The 27,083-nt window shown below is 44.4% G+C and overlaps 1 protein-coding gene across 6 annotated transcripts in view; it reads left to right on the forward strand.

Moving 5' to 3' along the window:
- Positions 1–27,083, forward strand: part of EML4 (EMAP like 4) — a 154,321-nt gene that overhangs the window by 122,095 nt on the left and 5,143 nt on the right. For all 6 annotated transcript variants that reach the window (XM_073553443.1, XM_073553444.1, XM_073553447.1 and 3 more), the window contains 11 exons: positions 739–849; positions 1,258–1,353; positions 7,386–7,520; positions 8,064–8,199; positions 21,600–21,751; positions 22,972–23,097; positions 23,201–23,332; positions 24,355–24,422; positions 25,432–25,520; positions 26,006–26,103; positions 26,973–27,060. In XM_073553443.1, coding sequence (XP_073409544.1) covers positions 739–849; positions 1,258–1,353; positions 7,386–7,520; positions 8,064–8,199; positions 21,600–21,751; positions 22,972–23,097; positions 23,201–23,332; positions 24,355–24,422; positions 25,432–25,520; positions 26,006–26,103; positions 26,973–27,060 — 1,231 coding nt within the window. The remainder of the gene's footprint in view (positions 1–738; positions 850–1,257; positions 1,354–7,385; positions 7,521–8,063; positions 8,200–21,599; positions 21,752–22,971; positions 23,098–23,200; positions 23,333–24,354; positions 24,423–25,431; positions 25,521–26,005; positions 26,104–26,972; positions 27,061–27,083) is intronic.

Raw genomic sequence — 27,083 nt, forward strand, 5'->3', positions numbered from 1 at the left:
CAGCTGGACCCCCACCGATCAACAAGTGATTGACTATCCTTAAGGTGAGGTGATGACTTATTTTCACCGGAAAACCCTTTTTAAAATTTGCCTTTATACATGAGAGAACTTTCAACCTACAGTTCAGCTGACAACTTTCTCTCCCGACTCCCCCATGCACAAAGGAAAAAGTCGCTGCCGGACTCCTCCTTTGTCGGAGAAGTCAGGAGGCCCCCATACACATCAATTGAGCTCCTTCTAAAATTGCCTGGCACTGCCCAATTTCATCTGTGTGTGCACCTCTAGACTTATCTTATTTTAACCCGGGTGCCCCTTTAAGTTTAAAGGCCCCTATATTAGTCGGCAGTACCCAACAACTTTGGAGAGATGGGGACTAAGGGGGAACCTTCAAAAGGTTATGTTGGTGGAGATGAGGATTGGGTATGTTGGAGAGAGATGCCGCTGATGGCATGACCAGTTCAATACAAAAATTGTGTGGCAGTCATAAATGCGCTGCTGCTCCGTTCTGGAGATCACAGGTGGGATCTAAGTGGTCAGATCTCACCGATCTAGAAGTTGTCCCCTTTGATGGTGATGACTTCTAACCAGAAAACCAGTTATCCCATATGTGTAAGATGGGTGATGACTTCTGAAGTGCAGCACAATCCTTTCCCTGATTGTCCTGCTCCCCTTGTAGCCAGAGGATTACTTATAGTTTTTATCAAATTTTACTTTTACAATGTTTTCACTGTTGTGCAGCCTCTACAACCTCATGTAAGAGTCTGGGACTCTGTCAGTCTCTCCACGTTGCAAGTCATTGGCCTCGGCACCTTTGAACGTGGCGTTGGATGCCTGGATTTCTCGAAAGCGGTAAATGTTGCTTATGCAATTTTTTGTTTGGAGAAATTGCATTGAATAACTTGAGAATTTTATGTGATTATTACAAATAAAAATGACTTCTGAACTATTGGCACTGAGCCGGATGCTTGCGTTACAAGGCAGTGCGGGTTGCTCGATGTATTTTACGTCGTTGATTTGTTCTGGAAAGAAGAGAGAAGAAAAAAGTTTTGAAACTCTGAGAAGTTTATGCCATGTGTCTCTGTGGCCACCTAGTGGTTTTAATGATTTGCAGCTCATCAAGGCTTTTACCGGCATGTGTTTAATGTATGAAATTAGGGTAAGGGTGGACTTTTCTCCATACATGACACATTGGGGGATAATTACGCCATCGGAATATTGTAAGATGTTGGCTCTTCATATTTTGTGGTTGTGTTGCAGGACTCGGGGGTACATTTGGCTGTGATCGATGACTCCAATGAACACATGCTGACTGTGTGGGACTGGCAGAAGAAGTCAAAAGTAGCAGAAATAAAGGTAATCGGAATTTTTTTTTTTATAGTTTGCACTAAATGAGATTTTCTTCGCCTTTTCTTCACTGTGGACTTTTCTGGAAGACCCTATGAACCTATGAACCTTCTCCAGGAAAATATTACCATCCAAGCTAACAGTATGTATCGGCAAAACTTGTCCGCTAAACCCTAACTATTAGTACAATTCTCTAAATTCAATACCAGGAAAGAACTCATAATTATATACATCTACATGTGACCGATGAACGAGCAAGACGCTCGTCGGGTGAAACTATCTTTTGGTCTGCGCAAAATATCATCGTTCTTGATATTTGCACATCTACCTCAGTAATCCGGACATGTGCTGCCGAGATCAATTGCCTCCTATGTCCACTAAACCATCCATTGCCGATCGTCCGGCGTAAACAGCTGCCGATCGGCGGATGTTTATTGCCACCAGTGTGCTAGTGGAAACTGACACCCATGGACAGTGTCGTCTGATGATTCTCAGACTGTCCGGTTCTGCTGAAGTGTTCGTCGTTTTTATGGAGAAAAATAAAATCCTACAAAATCTGTAACCGAGATGTGAACGTGCCTTAGAATTGAGCAAAAGAATTTGTGCTGCCTAGACCAGCGTCCTATTCGCGGTCCTTAGTAGCAGCCGGACCATCCTGGGAGCCTCTTGTCCTCACTAGACCTCAATCGACTTGAAACATTACGGGACCCTAGTGAGTACAAGCGGCGCGGAAGATGGCAGACGGGAACACTGCCCTGGTCCAGTTGCCACCGAGGTTTTGGTCCAGACCAGGGAAGCACACACCTTTTTTTGCTCAACTCTAAGCTTTTATTGAATTGGGTTATGTTCACACTTAACAGATTTATAAAACGTGCGTGAGAAATCTGAGGCTGACGCTCTTCTGCCGCAGATGTGCTTGTACACCCACAAGCTAAGTTGATCCCATTGAAGGATGCTCATCTGTCTGCCTCTCCATGTAGATGCACATAAAAAAAAAAAAAATAAATATATATATATATATATATATATATATATATATATATATATATATATATATATATATTTTCAATATTTGCGCTCAGAGATAGACCTGGATGAGTGATATACACCCCCTTACACAGAAAAATGGAAAACCGAGTTCCAGAACTAGCAAAAAGGTGTTTGGAGTCAGGCACCGCCCACTTGACACTTTACCATAAAGTTCAAATGGAAGAATAAAGGGGTATAGTCAGAGTTATATACATGCACAGCATATAAGGAATTCACCGTAGAGCCAAATAAAGGAAGCTGTACACAGGAAAAGAGATTACCTTAAAATCAGCCGCTTTGTGATGAAGTGTTTAGCAGCCCAGGTCCTGTAGATAAGAGGTTCTGGCGTGGAAGTATCGATGATTAAAATAAAGATCCAAAGGTATAGTCACCTAATGAAGAAATGAAAAACTGATGCTTGAAGTACTGGACGCTGTCCCGGCCGAAGACGAGCGTCCTATCTGCAGTGCCCGCCTAGACTGAGGGCGGTAGTGTCGCACGCAGGGTATAGCTAGTAAGGTCCGCAGGACCTAGCGTGACGTCACGGTCACGTGATGACTCACGTGACTAGCTATGGAGAGCGGGGAAGCTCACAAAACATCCAACGCGTTTCTGAATCAACGGATTCCTTCTTCAGGGATACTCCATAGTAGATAGCATTTATATACCCTCAAGCATCAAGAGTTCCAATTCAGACATTGAAAGCAAAGAGTTCAATTTCGCTATTTAACCCATTGGGCATCAATGTATCCATCGTGAAAATCCATTTACTTTCCTCTTTAGACATCTGATGGATAAAGTTACCTCTCCTCCAGCTCTTATTAACCACTTTAATGCCAGTTACTATTGTACCTCTCATGGAACCCCCATGGTGAATTAAAAAATGATTTGAAAGGGGGTGACCACTAAATTTATTCTTAATATTGCGCAAATGTTCCGCTATTCTTATATATAATGGACGTATAGTACGACCAATATATAGTTTTCCACAAGGGCAGGTGATCCTATATATGACCCCCTTAGTTTCACAGGTAATAAAATCATTAATTTTAACCTCCAGAGATTTATTTATAATACAGTTGCTTACTAAACCTTAATTTCCTACAAGGTCCACATTTTTTACATAGAAAGAACCCTTTTAATGGTGTATGCATATGCACATGATTCATCGACCTGTGATTAGGGATAGAGGGGGCTATTGTATTCCCAAGATTATTTGCCTTCCTAAAGATAAATCTGGGATAAACTGGTAACAATTCCCCAATCACTTTGTCATTCTTCAATATATTCCAGTGTCTATTAACAATCCTTTTAAGGATTTTACTGTTGGCATTATACTGTGTAATGATGGGAATATCCTCTATAATGGAACATTCAGTGTTGTTCTTTTGTTGTATCAGTAGATCCTCTCTCGGCATGTTTCTAACCGTCTCCTTAATTTCACACAGGGACTTAATATCATACCCCTTTCGGACAAACTTATTAGTCAGAAACACTGCCTCCTTTTCAAAATCCTGTATTTTAGAACAGTTCCTATGAGCCCTTATGAGCTGGCTTTTAGGTACATTCCTACATTGATAAGGAGGCGGTGTTTCTGACTAATAAGTTTGTCCGAAAGGGGTATGATATTAAGTCCCTGTGTGAAATTAAGGAGACGGTTAGAAACATGCCGAGAGAGGATCTACTGATACAACAAAAGAACAACACTGAATGTTCCATTATAGAGGATATTCCCATCATTACACAGTATAATGCCAACAGTAAAATCCTTAAAAGGATTGTTAATAGACACTGGAATATATTGAAGAATGACAAAGTGATTGGGGAATTGTTACCAGTTTATCCCAGATTTATCTTTAGGAAGGCAAATAATCTTGGGAATACAATAGCCCCCTCTATCCCTAATCACAGGTCGATGAATCATGTGCATATGCATACACCATTAAAAGGGTTCTTTCCATGTAAAAAATGTGGACCTTGTAGGAAATTAGGGTTTAGTAAGCAACTGTCTATTATAAATAAATCTCTGGAGGTTAAAATTAATGATTTTATTACCTGTGAAACTAAGGGGGTCATATATGGGATCACCTGCCCTTGTGGAAAACTATATATTGGTCGTACTATACGTCCATTATATATAAGAATAGCGGAACATTTGCGCGATATTAAGAATAAATTTAGTGGTCACCCCCTTTCAAATCATTTTTTAATTCACCATGGGGGTTCCATGAGAGGTACAATAGTAACTGGCATTAAAGTGGTTAATGAGAGGTAACTTTATCCATCAGATGTCTAAAGAGATGGATTTTCACGATGGATACATTGATGCCCAATGGGTTTAATAGCGAAATTGAACTCTGCTTTCAATGTCTGAATTGGAACTCTTGATGCTTGAGGGTATATAAATGCTATCTACTATGGAGTATCCCTGAAGAAGGAATCCGTTGATTCAGAAACGCGTTGGATGTTTTGTGAGCTTCCCCGCTCTCCATAGCTAGTCACGTGAGTCATCACATGACCGTGACGTCACGCTAGGTCCTGCGGACCTTACTAGCTATACCCTGCGTGCGACGCTACCGCCCTCAGTCTAGGCGGGCACTGCAGATAGGACGCTCGTCTTCGGCCGGGACAGCGTCCAGTACTTCAAGCATCAGTTTTTCATTTCTTCATTTGGTGACTATACCTTTGGATCTTATTTTAATCATCGCTACTTCCACGCCAGAACCTCTTATCTACAGGACCTGGGCTGCTAAACACTTCATCACAAAGCGGCTGATTTTAAGGTAATCTCTTTTCCTGTGTACAGCTTCCTTTATTTGGCTCTACGGTGAATTCCTTATATGCTGTGCATGTATATAACTCTGACTATACCCCTTTATTCTTCCATTTGAACTTTATGGTAAAGTGTCAAGTGGGCGGTGCCTGACTCCAAACGCCTTTTTGCTAGTTCTGCAAACTCGGTTTTCCATTTTTCTGTGTAAGGGGGTGTATATCACTCATCCAGGTCTATCTCTGAGCGCAAATATTGCATTTTTTATATTATTTATTTATTTGGACTAATCTTGTGGTATTGTCCTAATATTTTGCTGCTGAGTAGACTGTAGCGCCAGCGCTGTCGGCTGAGACATTTAAAATATATATATATATATATATATATATATTATATTATATTATATTATATTATATTATATTATATTTATTTTATATATTTTCTAAACAATGTTTTTATTGAAAAGATTTTTTCATAACAAAATATAAACATACATCTATATAGTCGCGGAGACATTACTTTATATCTCCATGACCGTTAAATGCTTTTATATATTTTTCCATGCAATCCATGCCCAAGTCTTCCATCAAATGCTGACTGTGTGAGCAGGGCCTTTCAGACAGCCTGCAGGAATGGAAAAGAACCATAGCTAAAAAAAGATGCTTTACTGTAAAAAAAAAAAAAAAAACCTCAGTAGCTCATGTGATCACATGAACATTTGCTATATATATTTACCAAAAAAATAAACAAAAACAAAAAAAAAATCACTTCTGTGCTGTATCAGTTCTGTCGTCCTTCCGAATGCAGGCCACATGTACGAATGGCTGGCAGATGTGTTATTCTCCTGTGTCAGGATTGTCATCTTCCAATCCTACCGAGTGAAGAATATCAGAATTCTTCCACATTTCTGAATACGAGTTTCTGCTGAATTTCTTTTTGCCATTATGGTTGTTTACACTTTTTTTTTCGTGTCAAATGTTCAGAATTAGTTTAGTCCTCCCCCAAAATACTTAACTAAATGTCAGTTGACTAAAAGAAAACCCACTATGAAATGAAACTGTCTGGGAAATCCTGAGCTTGTTCTTGAATTCTGTTTGGTGTTTTTTATTATTTCCCCTAAATTACATACAACAGGATGTAATAGGTGGAAGGTTACTTCAAGGCTATGTGCCCACGTTGCAGAAATGTTGCGGAAATATCCGCAGCATTTCCGCAACTCCCGCCACGGGAAAAACACATGCGAATTCGCATGCGTTTTCTCACGGAATAAAAGCGTTTTTCACGCAATCTTCGCGTGCGGAATTCAAGCGCATTCCAAGCGATTTGAAGCATCACTTGGAATGTGATTGACAGGTTGGTCACACTTGTCAAGCATAGTGTTTGACAAGTGTGACCAACTTTTTACTATTGAGGCTGCCTATGCGGCCTCAGTAGTAAAAGATAGAATGTAAAAAATAATTTAAAAGAATAAAGGTTATTCTCACCTTCCGATGGCCCCTGATCTCCTCCGCGGCTCTCCCGGCTTTTTCCGGTCCCAGTAATGCTTAGTGCGAAGGACCGGAGATGTCATGCTCGCGAGAGCATGACGTCATCAACGGTATTTCGTGCAAAGCATTACTGGGACCGGAAAAAGCCGGGAGAGCCGCGGAGGAGATCGGGGGCCATCGGAAGGTGAGAACATGACTATTTTTTATTTTTATTCTATTTTAACAGGATTATGGTACCCAGAGCCTGGAGGACAGTCTACGCTCCTCCAGACCGTGGGTACCATCCGCACATAGAGCGCTCATTTTACGCATGGTGGGCATAGCCAAATGCGTAAAATGAGCGGTTCAATGCAATCCTATGGGTGCGGAATCGCCGCGATTTTGCACAAAGAATGAGCATGCTGCGGATTTTACGGTGATGCGATTCCGCAGCGGTAAAATCCGCAGCATTAGCATAGCATTACAGAATTCAATGGGATGCGGTTTTTTTGCGTTTTTTACGGCGATTCCGCAGCGAAAAATCGCTGCGAATACACAAAAAAAAGCTACGTGTGCACACAGCCTAAAGGGTATGTCATCAGAAAATGACCTATTGTTTAAGATTTTTATATAAAATACGGAAAAATAAGTTACGAAACTACTTCCTTATTGAACTTTTGTCAGATCTGAAGTTCTTGGGGTCTGGAACCAATCTTATTGCTTACTATGACTATAAATGTGAAATTATATTTATATATTTTCCATTGTTTTCATAGACTACCAATGAGGTGGTCCTGGCTGTAGAATTCCATCCCACTGATGCCAACACTATAGTCACCTGTGGGAAATCTCACATCTTCTTCTGGACCTGGAGTGGAAACTCTCTGGCAAGAAAACAGGGGATCTTTGGGGTAGGGAATTATTTTTATTCTTGCTTTGTAGATCTTGGGATCCATTGTGCTTCTCTTGAGAGGGATATGTTATGTGGTGGAGGTCTTCAAGTGGCACGGTAGGGTTGCGTTGGATGGGTAGGTAACATGATAGGGTTGCATTGGGTTTGGTGGGTGGTGTGATATGGTTGTGTTGGATGGGTGGGTGGGCACAATAGGGTTTCATTGGATGTCTATGTTGCTCAATATAGTTGCTTTTAATGGGTGAGTGGTGCGATATGATTGCGTTGGATGGGTAGGTGGCCTGACGGGGTTGCATTGGATGGATATGTTGTGCAATATGGTTACATTGGATGCGTAGGTGGCTTGATAGGGTTGTGTTGGATGGGGTGAGTGGTATGATAGGGTTGTGTTGGATGGGTGAATGGTGCAATAAAGTTGCGCTGGATGGATGTGTGGCACCATAGGGTTTCGTTGGATTGGTGGTTGGCGCGATATGTTGCATCCAGTGCGTGGATAGGTTTGGGGTATCCAGCTCTTATGATATTCAACTTCTCTTTGCAGAAATATGAGAAACCAAAGTTTGTACAGTGCTTAGCCTTTCTACCCAATGGAGATGTATTGGCTGGAGATTCTGGTGGAGTAATGTTAATATGGAGCAAAACTCCTGTGGAATCGACTGCTGGTAAAGGAGTAAAAGGTAGGCCGCTGCGCCCCGACATCTGTCTTGCATAATCCTGGTGGGTGGACGATCACCTGCGCTCCTGTATGAGTAATGCCTCTACTGCTGGAGGGTCTGTTTAGCCTCCACGGTGGTTAAGTTAATGGAGGAAAAACATGTCAGCGCTCTATAATATTGAACAGTGCTGAAATCTCGGTGTCAGGGTGTGGCGATACTGTAAAGGTTATCCAGAACGTTCCTGGCTTTCCCATCCACCACTCCTAACATTCTAATTGCTTCTAAATCCCTACTTGGCATCCAACTAAACGTCTCAATAATTGTCCTGAAAGCTGAAGTAATTATTTGTAGTCTTAATATGAGTCATTAGGTGTATTTCCCTCTCTTAATATCATTAATATGCTTGGCACACGCTGCACGGCTCTCATCATGCAAACACTTCACCTGGTGAGTGATGCAGTGCCGATTACAAAGTATTCACGCCCCGCTTGTACGGTTTCTTGTTTTGTTATGTTATCAGATTAACAATAGGGCAATGGTGTGGAAATAAGTAGGTTGATGTATCAGAAAGGATAGAATCTTTTATTTGTGGTCCGTACGGCTTGGTTTAAATGTTATTTTGGATGCAAAAAGACTGAATTGCATAGTTATTCATACCCTTTCAAGTGTTTGAAAGCCATGCTCGCCAACTTTGGTTCTCCTGAAATCTTGCAGAGAACACTGATGAAAAGGGGTGGTTGACAGTCATGGTATATTGAGGACCTATCCCTGGAATAGATAACGTTGGTGGGGGTCCGATACCTGGCACCTATTTAGAATAGGCCCCCATATTCTACAGCTTTTTACAGGTCCACCACACTTTATGTACCAGAGAGAGCAAAGGTCGGGACATTACTGGATTTGTTATTGAGTATATTTGACCCCCGTCAGGTATTTAAATACCACAGTCCTTTCATCCATAGTCTTCTCCAATGCCCATTCCCTATAATGGAGCGGAGAGGCCAGAAAATATCCCCATGTGTTAGGAAGGGCTAATCATCCGCACACAGGGTCATCTGTTCCTCTTTGCTACCATATTTAAAACCTGTAATACCCGTGTGATGTCTAATGATACAGGCTAAAGGTTCTATTGCAATAGTGTAAAGCAGGAGTGATGGAGGACAGCCTTGTCTTGTTCCCCTAAATAGATCAAAACTCTATTGGCTCTTATTCTGGCTGTCTGGGTCTTGTACAGTAGTATTACCCATTGGATAAAATTATGCCCAAATCCCACTTCCCTAATATGTTTCCACTCCACACTGTCAAAAGCCTTGGCATCTTAGAAGACTGGCTATATTCTTGGGATCAGGCTGAATCTCCTGAAAGTTCAAAAATGGCCTTCGTGGGCTAATGGCAGTTAACTTTTTGACAGTGATAAATAAGAGGAGCAGGCTGCCAGGAGAGGATGGAGAGTTCTCCTTCAATGGAAGTCTTCAAGCAGAGGCTGGACAGACATCTGTCTGAGATGGTTTAGTGAATCCTGCATTGAGCAGGGGGGTGGACACGATGACTCTGGAGGTCCCTTCCAACTCTAACATTCTATGATTCTAAGAACTTAAAGGCATGAAACTGGCTTGATCCAGGTACTACCGGTGTTATCACTGGGCTTAACCTATTTCCCAGGATTTTTGCCAGAATCTTGGCATCAGATATTGGTGAAATGGGCCTGTAGGATTCTGGTAGTTCCTTATCTTACCCAAGGAAGGGAAAGATAACTAATATAACCTCATATACTAATCTTGGCATTGTCTCATTGGTAAATACATCATTAACCATTTCCAAATGGAAATAGAAAGCTCCTCCTTTAAATATTTTATTAATCTCTACTGGGAGGCCGTCAGACCCAGAGGCTTTATCACTTGCCATGTCCCCTGCCACTTGTTGAATTTCCTCCACAGAAATCTGCAATTCTAAAAAAAAAAAAAAACTGTCACCTTCTCCCAAAGCTATAAGTTTAATCCTAGTTGAGTAATCTGCTAGTTCTTCTCTTGAGGACTTAACCCCAACCTAATACAAATTGGTATGAAAACTGTGTAAAGTCTATAAAATAGACCTAGTAACCATCTCTAATGACGTCCATGAAAGATGATCCTTGTGAGTTAGCCATTCTCCCAGCTCTTAATAGTATCCAAATTTTTATGCAGAAGCGTTCCAAAACCCCCGCTCCTCCATCTTCCCCTACTGTGAACCTATAAATCCCCTCTCCGCCGATTGATGTTGTAAACCTGCCTCTACTATTAAGGGATGGGGCTCAAGCAAACCTTTAACTATTAGATGCATGCATCTGCACTGAAAGAAACATAAGTGTGCAATCCTTCTAGTGTCTTGGCGGAGGACCTGCTGCAATAATGTAGAAATGAGTAAGTAGCACAGAGGTTTGGACCATAAATTCCAGCCACAAAAATACTAATGACACATAGAGTAGCATTAAATGAGGTCTCAGAACTACAATGGAGAGACCTGCTGGAGATAATAGGTAGTAAGAAGAAGGGAATTTCAGCGTCGGCGTGCGTTTGGGGCTCTCTCGGGCCCTTCTGGCTCCTTTAGCCGCCTGCCATTGGTTAATGACTGTCCAGCCATCTGGGAGCATCTTTTGAGGACTCAAAGAATGCAGAAGGAAGTGCCAAGAGTAACCAACCTGAACTAGGCAGGGTAAATGGAGTATTGCTAGCCCAGTGCCCTCATCCTCTTCATGTTCAGACAGACTTTTTGCGCTGGACGTCCACTGAGAAGTCTAGAGAAAAAGATCTTCTGTCCACGAAGCTCCATGTCACGCTTCTCTCTTGCTTTCCTTAATATGATGTCTCGGTCTTTGTGGTGCAGGATTTTGATCAAAATAGGCCTGGAGTGCCTGCCCGATGGGCCTGGTCTCGTAGGGACCGCGTGAGCTCTCTACACAGCAAACAAAGGAGTGAGAGTATCTTTGAAAAATGGTTACTTGATAACTTTGGCCAGAAGTCATCCAGGCCATTACCCTCAGCCTTTTCTGGAACCCCAACCTGTGTTATCACGTCTGACGGCTTTCTAGGTCATCAGTTTTGGCAATCTCTGCTGCGACTGCCTGTGTGTGACTCAGTATATCTCTGCGGACTAGCGGGAGAGTGACTTTCAGCTCTCTAATGCTGCTTTCCACTGCTGTGGTGCGTTTCTGCCCCTTTCTGCATGCCATGACTTATTATAGAACTAGATTCTTGTTTATGGCCGACTTGTCCTACTAGTGTATTTGAGAGTAAAGTTGCATTGAGGACATCTTGCAGGGAAGGGGAGTTTTCCTGGGGAATCTCTTCAAGGATACAACTTTTCCTTTTAGGAGGAGAAGGTAGATTCCATTATGCCCATGGGGGTTAAACCCTAGCTCAAGGGAGGGGACGTATTCTCCTCCTCCATAGATAATGCCAAAAATTTGGACCCTTTACCAGGTTCCCCCTCATCACCTGTGTAGCAGACGCTGACCTTGAGCGAGGCACTATAGGATGGAGGCCTGTGGGCAAACTGCTCCAGCTGTGCAGACACATCTCCTGTCACATCTGACTCCGCCTGCCGGCATTGAGGGTGCCATCTTGGATTTTGGCCGTTGCTGTGTCTTCATGACACCGCCGCAGCCCACTCCCCAACGTTCAGGGACTTCAAGGAAGCTGGTGAAGATATCTTTGGTCCGTTCATCTGCCTCTGTCCCGTTCAGGATGAGTGCCACCCTTAGAGAAGGCACGTTTTACTGGATACGCCGCTCGTCCATGCCCCGAGAGAGTGCAAGTACGTAGTAACACAGATATGTCTGGAGTAGTGACAGTGCCCCTTTCAGGACAGCTGTACCTGTATATGAGTTTATCATGTTGAAGGACGAGATGAATAATGCTTTTATGGTATGTAGCAAAATAAGTTGGACGTCCGTTTTACTTCCTAATGGACCACCCAGCTACAGCTGTAACCATTACGCACCATACTGCAATGCAAAGCCTTAAAAGTATTAGCGCGTTTCAGAATGTTCCCCCGCCAGCCAAAGCTCCAAGATCCCATAATCAGATAGTAATCATATGTTGGCATTCAGCACGATAAATCACTTTCTCATTATTACCATTGACTTCCCCAATCTCCCTCACGATCTCTTCCTTACCACAAGCACATTTTGTCATTAAGATTTGGCCTCCAGACCCCGTGTCCTAAACAAGCGCACAGTTACTGCCTTATGAATGAAAGTGCTCGGGGCACAGAGGAACAGGCGGAGGAGGACCATTAGCCAGTTCCAGAGGAATTTTCTGAATGCCAGTGCTTCCTGTTTTTGCTGTGCATTCCCTAAAATTAAAACACCGTCGAACCCATCCCTGAGGACTAGCATTTCTTCCCAAATCTCCCAGGATTTCATTTTAATACTAATAGAATCAAGAAATGGCAAACAGAGCGCAAATCTATTGTTCCAAGAAATGAACGCGAGCAGATCTGATGTCAAACATTAATAAGGGAAAGGTTGCCTCAGTTTTGGGTCAGATGTCGAGTTCATGTAATAGGTTTAGTGTGAAATTCTGCAGAAATCAAGTGGACGGAGGAGAGGGGTATGCACTAGTGTGAACCCATTGTGTGCGTTTTTGGCAGGCGGAGTGTCTCGAATACAACGTGGTGGTGTACGATTTCTGTAAAACTCGTGCTATTCTTTCAAGTAGCGAGTTGGTTGTGCAGCACACTGCAGATCGTTGGTGAATTCAAGGTGTTACGAGTAGTGATGTAGCATCGTTGCTTGCGTGATCTCCGAATATTTTGTCATGCTCGAAGATTGTTTTCCTTGTCTCAGCTGCATGATTTGTTACTTGTAGACAGGCTGATTACATGTGGGAATTCCCTAACAAACAGGTATTCCGCACATGTATTCAAGCTGTCTAGCAGTCACAAATCAAGTAGCCGAGGCGATGAAAACTAAATCTCCGAGCACGCCAAAATACTCGGAGGACACCCGAGCATGCTCGGGGAGACCAGAGCAACGAGTATAGTTGCTCATCACTAGTTACGAGTTATACAACACTTTTCACTTCCACCTCCGGATATGACAATGCTTGGCTGTTTGCGAAGTCTCATGCACGGCCGTCAGGTATGATGCACCTGCCCTAAAATAAACCTTGTGTGGTACCTACCAATGCGTGGCAAGGTAGTTGAGGGATGCCACGTTAGTACAGCCTTGTGTCCAAAAGTGGTTTGGAGCGGTACTGAATAGATTCTGTCCTCTAATGCTTTAGCTTAAACAATTTGCAGGTAAAACTCAATATTTAAGAGATTGTCTGACCAAAACCATCCATATGCATATTCATCGATGGTGCATATGGTTGGCGTAACCGTCAGGCTAAATTGCTGAATGCAAAGGTCACTTCAATAAAGTATTAGTTTAAGGGTGTGCATATTTACACATTATTTTAGATTTTTCTTTTTCCACCTAAAAAGATTTTGGGTTAATTTTTCAAATGAATTGTACAAATACTGGGCGACATTAAATGTAGAAAAAGTTCTGAAGTAGTTCTTCTTGGTATGTTTGTTTTTTTTTTTTTTTTTTTTTTTTGTTTAAATGCCGAAAACCTGGCTTTTTTACTGGGTTGTTCAGATTTTTCTCCACTATATATATATTTTGAATAGATGATAAAGTTTATTATGAGTGAGTTACAGCCCCAAGCACCAGTTTACCCAGCAGCGGGATTAATTATATGAATCATCCACAATATGTCAAATAAGCAATTAGAGCTTTCCCAGTTATGGCTACCAAGTAACGCTGTTAAGCATAAATCAACTATTTTTATTTTATTTTTATTTTTTTTGCCTGCAGCTGAACACCAGAGAGTTGTGACAGTAAGGAAAAAGGCTGTGTTCGCATTAAAATAGAATATAAAATTCCTTAGAGAGGTTGTATGGATTTCCTGCTCTTCGTGTTGCTTTGTTATTTTCCTCTGTGGGGAGGATATTTCTTCTAAGGGAGACCCATCAAGGAGGAAGCAAAATCTCCAAGAACAGTCAATGGGAATAATATGCAAGTAACTCCTCTCGAAACAGAAGAAAATGATCTAAAGTGTCTAGTGCCATCTTGATGTCTCGGAGTGAGCTCACTCGCCAGAAAAGACGATCTGTGGACAGAACTTTTTCTATGTTTTGTGCTAGTCTGGTTCTAATTTGACATTGTCATGTTGACAACACTGCAGCCAATCAATGAGCTCCACAGCTTGTGCCATTCACTCAGGCAGGGCTGCTGAGCTCACTGACTGCAATAGTATTGACCTGGTGTTGGCACTGCAGACGAGCACACATCGGGAGCAGCGGCAGAGCCTCAGCGCTGGACTTGGTGAGGGTGCACAAATAAGGCTGCTTTCACACATCCGGCTTTTTGAATCCAGCACGATGTGGCGAAAAGTGTGAAACCGGATCCGGAATTGGATCCGGTTTTGGCACATAGAATTTAATGATCGCCGCATCGTGCTGGATGGACATGCGGCGCCTCCGTTTTTAGCCGGAAGCGTAAAACCTGCGCCATCCGGCGTCAGCAAAAAATGTTGCCTGCAACGTTTTTTTGCAGCGCCGGAACGGCTTTTTCCCTTCACCCATGACAGCACCACCTGAGAGAGGGATCCGCCCCGCCAGGACAGGAACCTACTGAGACATAAGGGGCGGCACCTCTCCCCCGCTTCAGTTGGGTTCCTGTCCTGGAAGGAATCCCACTGTGGCGGTGCCTGTCATGGGCGAAGAGAAAAGATAAAGACCCAGGCCCGTCCCGGCGCGGGAAGAACAGGTAGCTTACCTGTAGCGCCGGCCGTCGGGTCCTGGAAGCGCAGTCCCCGGGGTCCCTGGGGCTCCGGGTTCGTGCGGGCGTGGATGGGATCCCGGTGGCTCCGGGAAGCCCCCACCGCGCCGCCCTCCCCTCGCACACGCCGCATCTCGATCCCCGTGGTAGGGGAGACGCTGGCGTCTTCCGGCCGCTGACGTCAGCGGCGCTTGGAATGCTGGGTGCGCCGGCTGACGTCAGCAGAGGGCGACGGTGTAATGGCGCCGGGTGCGACGCCGGCCGGCTTTCGGAAGCGCTGGGCCGGCGGTCGCAGGGGGGAGGGGAGGAAGACGCTCACCAGGCGGAGGCATGCAATTTAAAAGAGGAAAGACAGCTGTAGATCGGCGGTGCAAGATGGAGTCCGAGCAGGAACGTTCAGCGTCCCTGCCTCCCTCACAGCCCTCTGGCAGAAAGCATGGAAGCCATTCAAGCAGCAGTCGCCCCAGCCGCAGGTCGGGGCACTCCTCAAGGTCCAAAGAGCGCGGGTCAGGTGCTCCGACGCAGCCTCCAAATCCGGTACCCTTGATTACGGGTGGTGAGTGATCTTCGTGAATGTCAGCAGTATATTAATAGGGGGTTTTTCTATTGTATGCTTCACCCTGTAGGAAAGGCCCAGAAAAGCAGGAAGCAAGAAGAACAATAGGGATTGTGCTATATGTAAATCTCCCCTAGCAAGAGACTGGCAAAAAGATCTCTGTGCTTCGTGCATTCAGCGGACTATGGCGGAGGAAGCGCCTAGTTTCGCAGCCAATCTAATATCTGCCCTCAGGTCAGAAATGGAAGGCTCAATTAAGTCCTTATTGAAAAAAGGGAAAAAAAGCAGGAAGGATTTCCCTAGTTCCCCCTCAGATTCCGCATCAGTATCATCTCAGGCGGAAAAATCATCCTCCTCAGACTCCTCAGATAGTGACACAGGGGGAAAGCCATGTTTCCCTGTAGAAGATACAGATGCCCTCCTAAAGGCCATTAGAACCACAATGGGCCTACAGGAAGAAAGGGCGGCTAAAACCCTAGAGGACGTCATGTTTGGGGGGCTTCAGGAGAGGAAAAAACGAACCTTTCCAGTAAACGCGAAAATCCAGGCGCTTATTGAGAAGGAGTGGAAAAAGCCTGAAAAATCGGGGGCCCTTCCATCCGCCTCTAAGAGACGATACCCCTTTGAATACAAGGATACGGAAATATGGGACAAAGTCCCAAAAATAGATGCAGCGGTGTCCAGGTCTTCCAAAAGGTCGGCCCTGCCCTTGGAAGACGCAGGGGTTCTTAGAGACCCGCTAGACAAAAAAGCGGACTCATATTTGAGGCACGCATGGGAAGCGACAGCAGGAGGTCTTAAGCCGGCGATAGCGGGCACCTGCACGGCACGCTCCCTCATGATCTGGCTGCAGCAGTTAGAAGAGAAGCTGGCGTCAAGGGTCCCAAGAGAGAAGATCTTATCAGACATGTATCTCTTGCACGGGGCAGCGGCTTTTCTGGCAGATACCTCGGCGGACTCTATGCGATTGACAGCCAGAGCAGCGTCACTATCAAATGCTGCTAGACGCGCGTTATGGCTTAAGGGCTGTCCGGATGACCTTCAGTCCAAGGCCAAATTGTGCTCTCTCCCCTGCGATGGCCGATTCCTGTTCGGCAAGAACTTGGACGATATTCTGGAGAAAGCAGGCGATAAGAAAAAAGGCTTCCCCAGATTCCCTATGGATCAGAGGAGACAGCCCTTTCGGAGGGGGAGATTCAATAGGGGGCGTCCTCCCGCTGACAGAAGAAGATGGGAGGATAAAAAGAAAAAAGAATCAGGGTTTATGTTTGGTGGAGGCACCTCCACCTCCAAAAAGTCACCACAGTGACGCCAGTATTCCAGTAGGAGCGAGATTGGCACTCTTTTTCCAGGCCTGGGAAAAGATCTCCTCCAACACCTGGATTCTGAGCATCCTAAAAGAAGGCCTGAAAATCCCCTTTATTCGTCAGCCAAAATCCGTGGTCGTCATCACACCTATCAGGAAGATGACCGAAGAACAACTGGCCTTAGAAACAGAAATCCTGAGCCTGATAGACAAGCGGGTACTGTCCGAGGTGCCACGCTTACAGGAAGGAAAGGGGTTTTATTCACCCCTTTTCCTAATAAAAAAAACCGGATCAGTCGTTCAGGACAATCATAAATCTCAGACGCCTCAATCTATGGATAAAGAACCCGACCTTCAAGATGGAATCAGTAACTACGGCAGTGAAGCTGCTACATCAAGATTGCTTCATGGCCGTAGTCGATTTAAAGGATGCGTATTACCACATCCCTATCCATCCAGATTACCAGAAATACCTGAGGGTAGCGCTTTATATTCAGGGCACACTAAGGCACTTTCAGTTCAGGGCTCTTCCGTTTGGCATATCCATAGCCCCGAGGGTCTTCACCAAGGTCATAGCGGAAGTGACAGCCTTTCTCCGGATTCACGATACGGTCATAATACCATACCTGGACGATTTTCTTATAGTGGGCAGTTCAGAGGACCACTGTACAGCACAGCTGACTCAGGTGATCAACACCTTGCAAGAGTTAGGGTGGATAGTCAATTTCAAAAAATCAAAATTACAACCCCTAAAGAAACAGACCTTCCTGGGATTTATACTGGACTCAGAAAGGCAAGAGTGTCTGCTCCCAGAGTCCAAGATAGAGAAGGTGCAAAATCTGGCCTTGGCGGGCCGAAACCAACCATGTATGACATTAAGAAAAGCAATGTCCCTGCTAGGTACCCTAACATCCTGTATTCCGGCGGTCAGGTGGGCTCAGTTTCACACCTGGCAACTCCAGGGGGAGATACTAAGAGCACAAAGATCGCTAAGAGGGCGTTTGGAAGGAAAGCTGGAGCTTTCCTTAAAAACAAGAGACTCTCTCAACTGGTGGTTGAACGAGACAAATCTGACCTTAGGAATACCATGGGACAGACAGGCGACAGATATAGTTTTAACAGATGCAAGCTCCTCGGGGTGGGGGGCACACCTAAGGGGCCTCATAGGTCAAGGTTCCTGGACACCTCAAGAAAGGAAGGCATCCTCCAACCTGAGAGAACTGTGGGCAGTGGGCAAGGCCCTAAACCACTTCATTCCGCTACTCCAGGGTCGAGATGTACGCATCATGTCAGACAACAAGGTAGCAGTGGCATACATCAACCACCAAGGAGGGACAAGATCACACTCCTTAATGGAAGCAGCAACAGACATTCTGAGCAGTGCAGAGGATCACCTACACTCCGTGACAGCCCTACACATAAAAGGGGCAGAAAACATAGAGGCAGACTTCCTGAGTCGCAATACCCTGAGGCAAGGAGAATGGGCGCTAAACCGATCCATTTTTCAAAAGTTAATTCAGCTTTGGGGGGAACCGGTGATAGACCTCTTTGCAAACAAGCACAACAGGCAAACAGAAAGGTTCTGCTCTCTAAACCCAAGAGAAAACCCATGGGCAGTGGACTCATTGCACATCCAGTGGAACTTCAGACTGGCTTACGCGTTCCCCCCAGTAGCTCTGATCCCGACTGTGGTAAGAAAAATCAGAAACGATCAAGCCAGGGTGATTCTAATAGCTCCATTTTGGCCAAAAAGGCCCTGGTTCGCTCTGCTACGGAAGATGTCCCTCTCCGATCCTTGGGTTCTGCCAGAAATCCCGGACCTACTAGTTCAGGGTCCAATATTGCACGCTCAGGTCAAAGGATTCCATCTGATGGCGTGGAATTTGAAAGGTCGCTTTTAATAGATAGGGGGTTCTCCCCTGGGCTGGTGGCCACTCTGCTAAAAAGCAGGAAACCGGTGACTACTAACATCTACGGCAGAACATGGGATAAGTTCCTACAGTTCTTGGGTAAGCCGTTAGGGAAAGAACCCCCGATTAGTGACATCCTAGAGTTCTTACAATCTGGGTTGCAGATGGGGTTAGCAGTAAACACACTTAAGGTTCAGGTGTCGGCACTAGGGGCGCTCTACAATTGCAAACTGGCATCAGATAGGTGGATAGCCAGATTTATTAAATCCTGCCATAGAGCTAGGCCTATTCCAATACCTAGAATAGCCCCCTGGGATTTAAACCTGGTGTTAGAAGCCCTTACAAAAGAACCGTATGAGCCATTACATCAGCTACCCCTAAAGTTTTTGACCCTAAAAACGATCCTGTTAGTAGCCCTCACATCAGCCCGCAGGATAAGCGACTTACAGGCTCTCTCAGTAAATCCTCCTTATACGCAAGTCTTTCAGGATAGGGTAGTGTTAAGAACAGACCCCAGTTATCTGCCCAAGGTAGTGTCAGATTTCCATCGGGGTCAGGAAATTGTTCTTCCATCCTTTTGCGAAAATCCAAAAAATCTGGGGGAGGAAAAATTCCATAGTCTGGATGTTAAAAGAGCTCTTGTAGAATATATATCTGCCACTAGCCAGTGGAGGAGGTCACAGTCCCTATTCGTAGCTTTTCAGGGTGCCAGGAAAGGCTATGGGGTTTCAAAAGGGACTATTGCTAGATGGATCAGGGAAGCCATTAGTGTAGCCTATTCAGCTAGTGGTATCCCGATTCCTGACGGCATCAAGGCTCATTCCACCAGAGCCGTGGCGACCTCCTGGGCTGAAAAGGCAGAGGTATCAATCGAACAAATTTGTAAGGCCGCTACCTGGGCCTCATCTTCAACCTTCTTTAAGCACTATAGATTAAATCTATCCTCCTCTGCTGACTTAACCTTTGGTAGAAGGGTGCTGCAAGCGGTGGTCCCTCCCTAAGGTGTTTCGTAGTCTCCAAAAATCTCTCAGGTGGTGCTGTCATGGGTGAAGGGAAAACCACCATGGTTACTTACCGGTAGCCGGTTTTTCCGGAACCCATGACAGCACCCGTACATTCCCCCCCTTTTTCACTGTATGGTGTGCACAATTAGTAGGGTGTTTTGAGTGTTGTGGTGTTGGATTAAACATGTAACTAACCGGGAAGTCCTCTCAATGCTCTGTAACCCAACTGAAGCGGGGGAGAGGTGCCGCCCCTTATGTCTCAGTAGGTTCCTGTCCTGGCGGGGCGGATCCCTCTCTCAGGTGGTGCTGTCATGGGTTCCGGAAAAACCGGCTACCGGTAAGTAACCATGGTGGTTTTCAACAGCGCATGCGCGGACACTGTGAAGTTTAACCCACAAGTGCCCAGCGAGCGCGCGTGTATCTCTTTCCCCCCCCCCGCATACCGCTGCCTCTCTCGTCCCCGGTGCGGCTCCCTTAAATGCTTTCCGACCGGATCAGGCGCCGCATCAGCATCTGGTGTCACCGCTGCAGGCCTGATCCAGCAGTACGGCTTTTCGCCGCACGCCGCTGCACCCCTGACACCGGATGTGTGAAAGCAGCCTAAGTGTTTTGGGTTTTTTTGTTTGTTTTTCATCTAAAACAAGCTACAGCCAGGGCTGTAGCTTTTTCCCTTTTAAGGGAATATGTCAGTAGGATCAATCCTTCTTAGCCATCTATATGTGCATGTAGGTCATAAAAAAGTTAAATAAAATGATGCCTTTATATCTGCGCTCTGAAGATGTCTTCCATAGAAATCCACAATTTTTTTTTTTTAAATCTGTAAATGAGCTGTTAAAATCACTTCTGCCGAGCTGTGCCTGATGACAACTAACACAGTACAACAGAGCTGAGCTTTGTCATATTACAAATGCAGCTGCCACCTGAAAAATGGGCTTTAAGTCCATAAATGTGAAAAGGTCTGTTTTGGCGTTTAATTGGGAATTGCCCCACAAACGCTTGAATACATTATCATGACCACTTTCTTTTTTGACAAGCTCAACCTTGGATGCAAGACAAATGCTCACCTGGCACAATCTCAGTGAGTACTCTTAATTTATGTGGCACTTGTTACAACCCACAACTCTGCACTGAGATCAGGACAGCAGACTCAGTCATTACACGTCTCACACTGGTAACACCTCTTTCATTTACAATATGCTCTGAAGGCAGATTCTCAGGGAGATCTATGTCCGGCCCGTAGATCTTAACAGCTCATTTACGTGTTAAGAAAAACATGGATTTCTCTGGATTAAAAAATTGGATCGCAGATATCGAGGTGTAATTTTATCACATCAACTTTTTATGATGTACATGTCCATATAGATAGTTTAGGAGGGTTGATCCTACTGACCAATTCCCTTTCAACTATTAATCGATCGGTTTGCTTGTCTAGGAGGTTTAGTCCTTGGCAGCAAATGAGACGTGTAGGTGGTTAGAAGTTCAGTTTCCTGATTGTAGTATTTGATGGTTTATGGGTGATCTCCGAGTATTTTGGCATGCTCAGAGACTTAGTTTTCGTCGTTTCATCTGCATGACTTACGGCTAATAGACAGCCTGAATACATGTGGGAATTCCCTAACAAACAGGCATTCCTCACATGTATTCAGCCTGTCCAGCAGCCGCAAATCATGCAGCTGCGTTGACAAAAACTAAATCTCTGAGCACGCCAAAATACTCGGACACCCGAGCAACGAGTATACTCGCTCATCACCAATGGTGAGATATCCTGATGGTGCAACGTGTCCAGTAATATATGTTGAGTAATGAGATTTTTTTTTTTTTTTTTTTTTTTTATAAGGTGTCTACCAAATTAGCAAACAAATCAAAGCTCATGATGGCAGCGTGTTCACACTGTGCCAGATGAGGAATGGGATGATGCTTACTGGAGGTGGGAAGGACCGGAAAGTCATTCTGTGGGATCATAATCTCAACCCTGAGCGAGAGATTGAGGTAAGAATGGTCGTCGCTACTGCCATTTGGTGCGGAGGAGGAGTGCGGAGGATGAGGAGTTCAGAACTGATGATCATCCTATTAGAGGCGCAGAGTTCAAATAGGATTTTTAGGTCCTCAAATGACAGGGCAACCCATAACCTTTCCCCTCCACTCCTTGTGATTGGACGTCTACTTGGAATCTAAAGGATTTAATGTCCGGGATCGATGTATACTCCTTTGCAGCAGAGTATCTGCTATAATCTGTAGCTGCTGCATGTTGCTCCCTGTGCACACTCTGCTCTGGAGCTGCCTACATCTATGGCGAGTTACAGGAAACCATTGTGCGCGGCAGCATTTAAATATGGAAGATGTCAAGAAGGAGTTGAACGTGGAGGCCATGTGAAATGCTGCTGTGATGTGACGTGTTCTTGATCTCTGTATATAGTTGTGTTAAGTGAAATTCACCTAAAGTAGAATCGACAACAGAACTTGCCCCGTCGATCAGCTGATTGCTGCCATTACAGCAGGTCTCACATTTCCCTACAGCGGCCACTGCAGGAAGAAGTTTAGTATTACAAGTCGGTCATAAAAAAAAACAATAGACAAGCACTAAAGTTTTGAGTGCGCCAGGGAGAACGACTCTTCTCTAGCGACTTTGTCATGCATGTGCACGGCTGTATGACATGGTCTTGGTGTATACTGTAGTATGTTACTGTACGTCTGATGCTGTAGTATACCGCAATCGGAGCTGATATTTTATACCCTGTCTTTTATTTGATCCCTCATTCGTTTTCTTTCCTTGAGCGAATTTTGTTTGGCCGCCAGAGTTGAGTCGTTCAGCCAATACATAAATATGTTTTAACCAAAAGGTGACATAAATAAATTCATACAGTTATCATCAACATCTGCTAATTAGGTGGGAAAAAGAAATGAGCGAGCGTGCTCGAATAAGGTGTTATCTGAGCATGCTCGTGTGTTCAGCTTGCTCGAATACTATGTTCAAGTCCTCGCGACTGCATGTGTCTTGGCTGTCGAACAGCTGAGAGACATGCAGCCACGGGGACTCGAACAGAGTATTCGGGCACGCCGAAGACTCTCAACACATGAGCATGCTCAGATAACACCTTATTTGAGCATGCTTGCACATTACTAGTGATAGATTAAAATTTAGTAAGGGAAAGCTCTATGGTCCTGTAGAGACTACCCTCCCATTCACGCATTTATCACCCACCTTCTAGGTTCCTGATCAGTATGGCACCATCCGAGCTGTAGCAGAGGGCAAACTCGACCAGTTTCTAATAGGCACATCCAGGAACTTTATCTTGCGAGGTACCTTTAATGATGGCTTCCAGGTTGAAGTTCAGGTGAGTTCCAATTTTGTGCATCTATTTTGTTAATTATCGTTTTGTTTTTTCTCTTGTACCGAACTGATCAAATGACTACTTGTAAAAAAAAAAAAATATGCAGGGTCACACAGATGAACTCTGGGGTCTGGCAACGCACCCCTTTAAGGATCTTCTCTTAACATGTGCCCAAGACAAGCAGGTCTGTTTATGGAACTCTGTGGACCACACGCTGGAGTGGACCCGACTGCTGGATGTAAGTAGAGGTTAGGAGGAGTAAACCTTAGTAACAGCCTCTTGATCTTTTAATTGACCCGGAGCGATGTCATTGTTGCAACGTGACATTGTGCCTGGCCGGCTCATCAAAATAGGAGACACAGATGGCAGCCGGTGAGTGACTGTGTTTGCCGGGCTCCCATTCTGACGTGGCCGCCGGATCAAGTTGTGCGAATTGTTTCTCGCCATCTCAAGCGCTTTATAACGTTTATTTCCCCTGTGATAGTAATGAATGTCTGATTGTTGGGGACCCCAACCAATGCTGGGACACCTGCCGGTACTACAACAGGGGTCCGAATTCCCAATTTTTCTCTCCTTGGGTCTAGATTGAATAGGCATGGTTGCAAGTGACCTCTACAGCTCCATGCAAAGGCGATGGGACCGAGAACAATGGCAGAGTCCAGCAACACGCCGTCTCAGTCTGTCCTGTCGACACTGGATGGAATTTTAGCCGTGACCACACAGTGCTGTGTAATCATTGGGGAATTGGGATCCTTCTGTTGATCGGTGGGATCCCCAGTCATCAGACTTTATCATTTTTTTTGTACTCCATCATATGTGCCCGTTATGAGAAATCGAGAATAGAAGCCGTAATGCATATCAAACGGAAAGTGCATTGTGGACGGGTCGGTGCAGGTGAAAGAAGCAATGTAAGTGCCTTGACACACCCCCATTGCACTTCTGGCCTGGTTTACATATGGCTTCTTCTGGACAGTCTGGTAACAAGAAAGGTATAATTTTATATTTAGAGTACAAACAAGCCCTTCTATAGCCCTACCACTACTTAAATGTGCAAACCATGACTGGATTCCTTTAACTTCTGATTTCTAGAGGCCTGAGTGGAAAAACGCCTTGTGGTCAGCTCATCTGAGAGTTCATGAAAATAGTCTACCCATTTAAATCTTCCTCTTTTTAGGTGGCTCTGTCCTCTCGTAAGATTACGGACCAAAGATTTGATATGTATTTGTTGTCTGAATTTTTTATATATATTTTTTTGCTCAGGAACCTGGACACTGTGCGGACTTCCATCCCAGTGGAGTAGTTGTAGCTATTGGAACTCATTCTGGGAGGTAAATCCTGAGAATTTAGAGTCTATGAGATCGCACAGATGAGGTCTCGTCACATTATGTTTGGGTATCACATCATTGGGACAAACGCACGCTGCAGAGCGGGCAGGGTGTACTGATCTGTACATTACCTGCCAATATCGAATGTAGTCCCCTATGTGTAATTATAAATGGAAATGGCTATATGTATACCGGCAAAACGCACCAAAACCATACTATGGGCATAGCGATATAAAGATATTAATGTACAGAGAATAGATGCTGAGTGTACATAACAAACATGAAGGATTAATTACATTAGGGGTTTTCCTCTGGGACATATAGGGGTAGGAAAATAAGTAGGTTATTTTTGATACAGCAGGAAAGTAAACCATCCATGTTCTATAGTCCCAAAAGTAGATAATACAAAAGCCATCATTCACAATAGAAGAGTTCACAGCTCACCACCTCCTCCTCTTTGATCTGGGCCATTCTACTGTATGTAAGGGGTTCGTCAACCATTCATAATAGGTGGTGTCACAGCTCACCTCTTCCTCCTGTACAATGACTGATATCACCTCTATATACAGTAAATAACAAAGGATCCACCATTCACAATAGGTGATATCACAGCTCACCTCTTCCTCCTGTATAATGACTGATAACATATCTATATACCGTAGATAATACAGGATCCACCACTCACAATAGATGTCACATCTCACCTCCTCTTGCACAATGACTCATAACACCTCTATATACAGTAGATAACATTAGATCCATCATTCTTAAAAGGTGATTTCACAGCTCGCCACTTCCTCCTTCCCATCACAATGATGTGCACCCAGATTAGAGCATCCTCTCAACACTTTTTTTTATAAAAATGTGGTTTGAGTCTGTCTCCCTCCTGATGTCCATTTACATAGCGAGCCGATGCAGGCCATGCGGAGGTAGTCACATGCAGTTATGGAGCTCTTATCTTGCTTTTCTGCTTTTTTTTATAACCCCACAGTGTATTTTCTGTATTTCTTAGATGGTTTGTCCTGGATGCAGAGACCAGAGATCTGGTTTCCATACACACAGATGGTAACGAGCAGCTCTCGGTGATGAGATACTCGATCGGTGAGTGATTCCCGCGAGTAAGTGACTGTTGACTGTAACCTTGTGTCCGGGTCGTCGTCTCCCTCTCGCCTGCACTACCAGGACACTCGGACATGGAAGGACTACAGTACGTTCACTACGTGTCATGAATGGACGCCGTCTGCCCTGCTCCTGGAGCGCTCTTGTCCCACTGTCGATGCTTTATCCGGCTCAAAGGAGTTTTCCAGTTTCAAAGATCCCCTGTCCCCCAGCTGCAGCTCCTGTTAAAAGAAAAAAAACAAACCAACCTGTGCTTTACTTTCTCTACCACTGCCACGTCTACGGTGCTGCTATCATTCTCCATTATTGTTTGCAGTGCTGACAACGCTGCAGACAATCACACCACGAGCGCTAATGCTGCCGCTGACTTCTAGACGGGTATAAGACTTGCTGGATACGTATAAATGTCCGGCAGACCTAACAGATCTGTGCAGAATTGCTCCTGAGAGCCTGTCTTCCCCTTGCAGATGGAGCCCTGCTCGCCGTGGGTTCACATGATAACTTTATTTACCTCTACAATGTCTCAGAGAATGGAAGAAAATACAGCCGATACGGAAAGTGCTCTGTGAGTAGTGCGGATGGATAATAGGGATGTTTGGTGCATTTCTTTGTATTTTTTTTTTTTTCTTTTTCTTCAATGCGTATATTTGGGGTCTGAAAATCAACTTTGTAATGTATTTTTAGTAAACTTTTTGCACAGTTTGCCTTCTATAGTCTGCGTGAGTTGTCTGAGAATCCGGTGAGCTTGTTCTGATGGTCTTACTGGAGAGTTTGTAGCTCTTATCGGTTTTTTTTTTTTGTTTTTTTCTGCTCCGCTCTAAAGGTTTATAATCTCAGACCACATCAAAGTTGAATGTGCAGGAAAGAAACTTTTTTTTTTTTTTTTCTTTCTTGAAACCCATTTACAACCCAACAAAAAAAAACATTTTGAACTCCCAATACATGTGTGTATGTATTTGGAGATCAAAATGACATTTGAAAATGGTTTTCAATAAAAACAAAAAATTGTACAATTTGGCTTTTACAGAGACGCTCTTCTTTCCTGAACACTCAACTTTGATGTGGTCTGAGATCATAAATAAATATTATATACCCAAAGAAGGACAAAGCTTTAAAGAGTTTTTCCATATGATGGGTCATCAATATGATGGTGGTTTGATACCTGCCATCCCCAGAAATTGGCTCTTCTAAGCTCTGGCAGCACTGCACAGCTCCATTCAGTGTGTAGCAGTCGCTTCCGAGAACAGCTTGATCGGTGGAGGTGCCAGGTTTTGACCCCCCACTATCTGTTGATGGGTCATATCTGTATCCTATAAGGTAATACTCCAGGCAAACTGTATATGCTGTTATCCCATATGCAGGATCTTAGTTGGGATTTAATGACCACCAAGGTTACGAGCACCGCTTTTACTATTTCTTTTTCTTTTCCCGCAGGGACATTCCAGTTACATCACTCACCTCGACTGGTCCCCGGATAACAAATACATAATGTCAAACTCGGGAGATTATGAAATATTATACTGTAAGTAACATAAAGGATGTTGT

The sequence above is a fragment of the Dendrobates tinctorius genome, unplaced genomic scaffold (assembly GCF_039654945.1).
Source record: "Dendrobates tinctorius isolate UK_male_01 unplaced genomic scaffold, ASM3965494v1 ptg000201l, whole genome shotgun sequence".
In the NCBI taxonomy this organism is placed as follows: domain Eukaryota; kingdom Metazoa; phylum Chordata; class Amphibia; order Anura; family Dendrobatidae; genus Dendrobates; species Dendrobates tinctorius.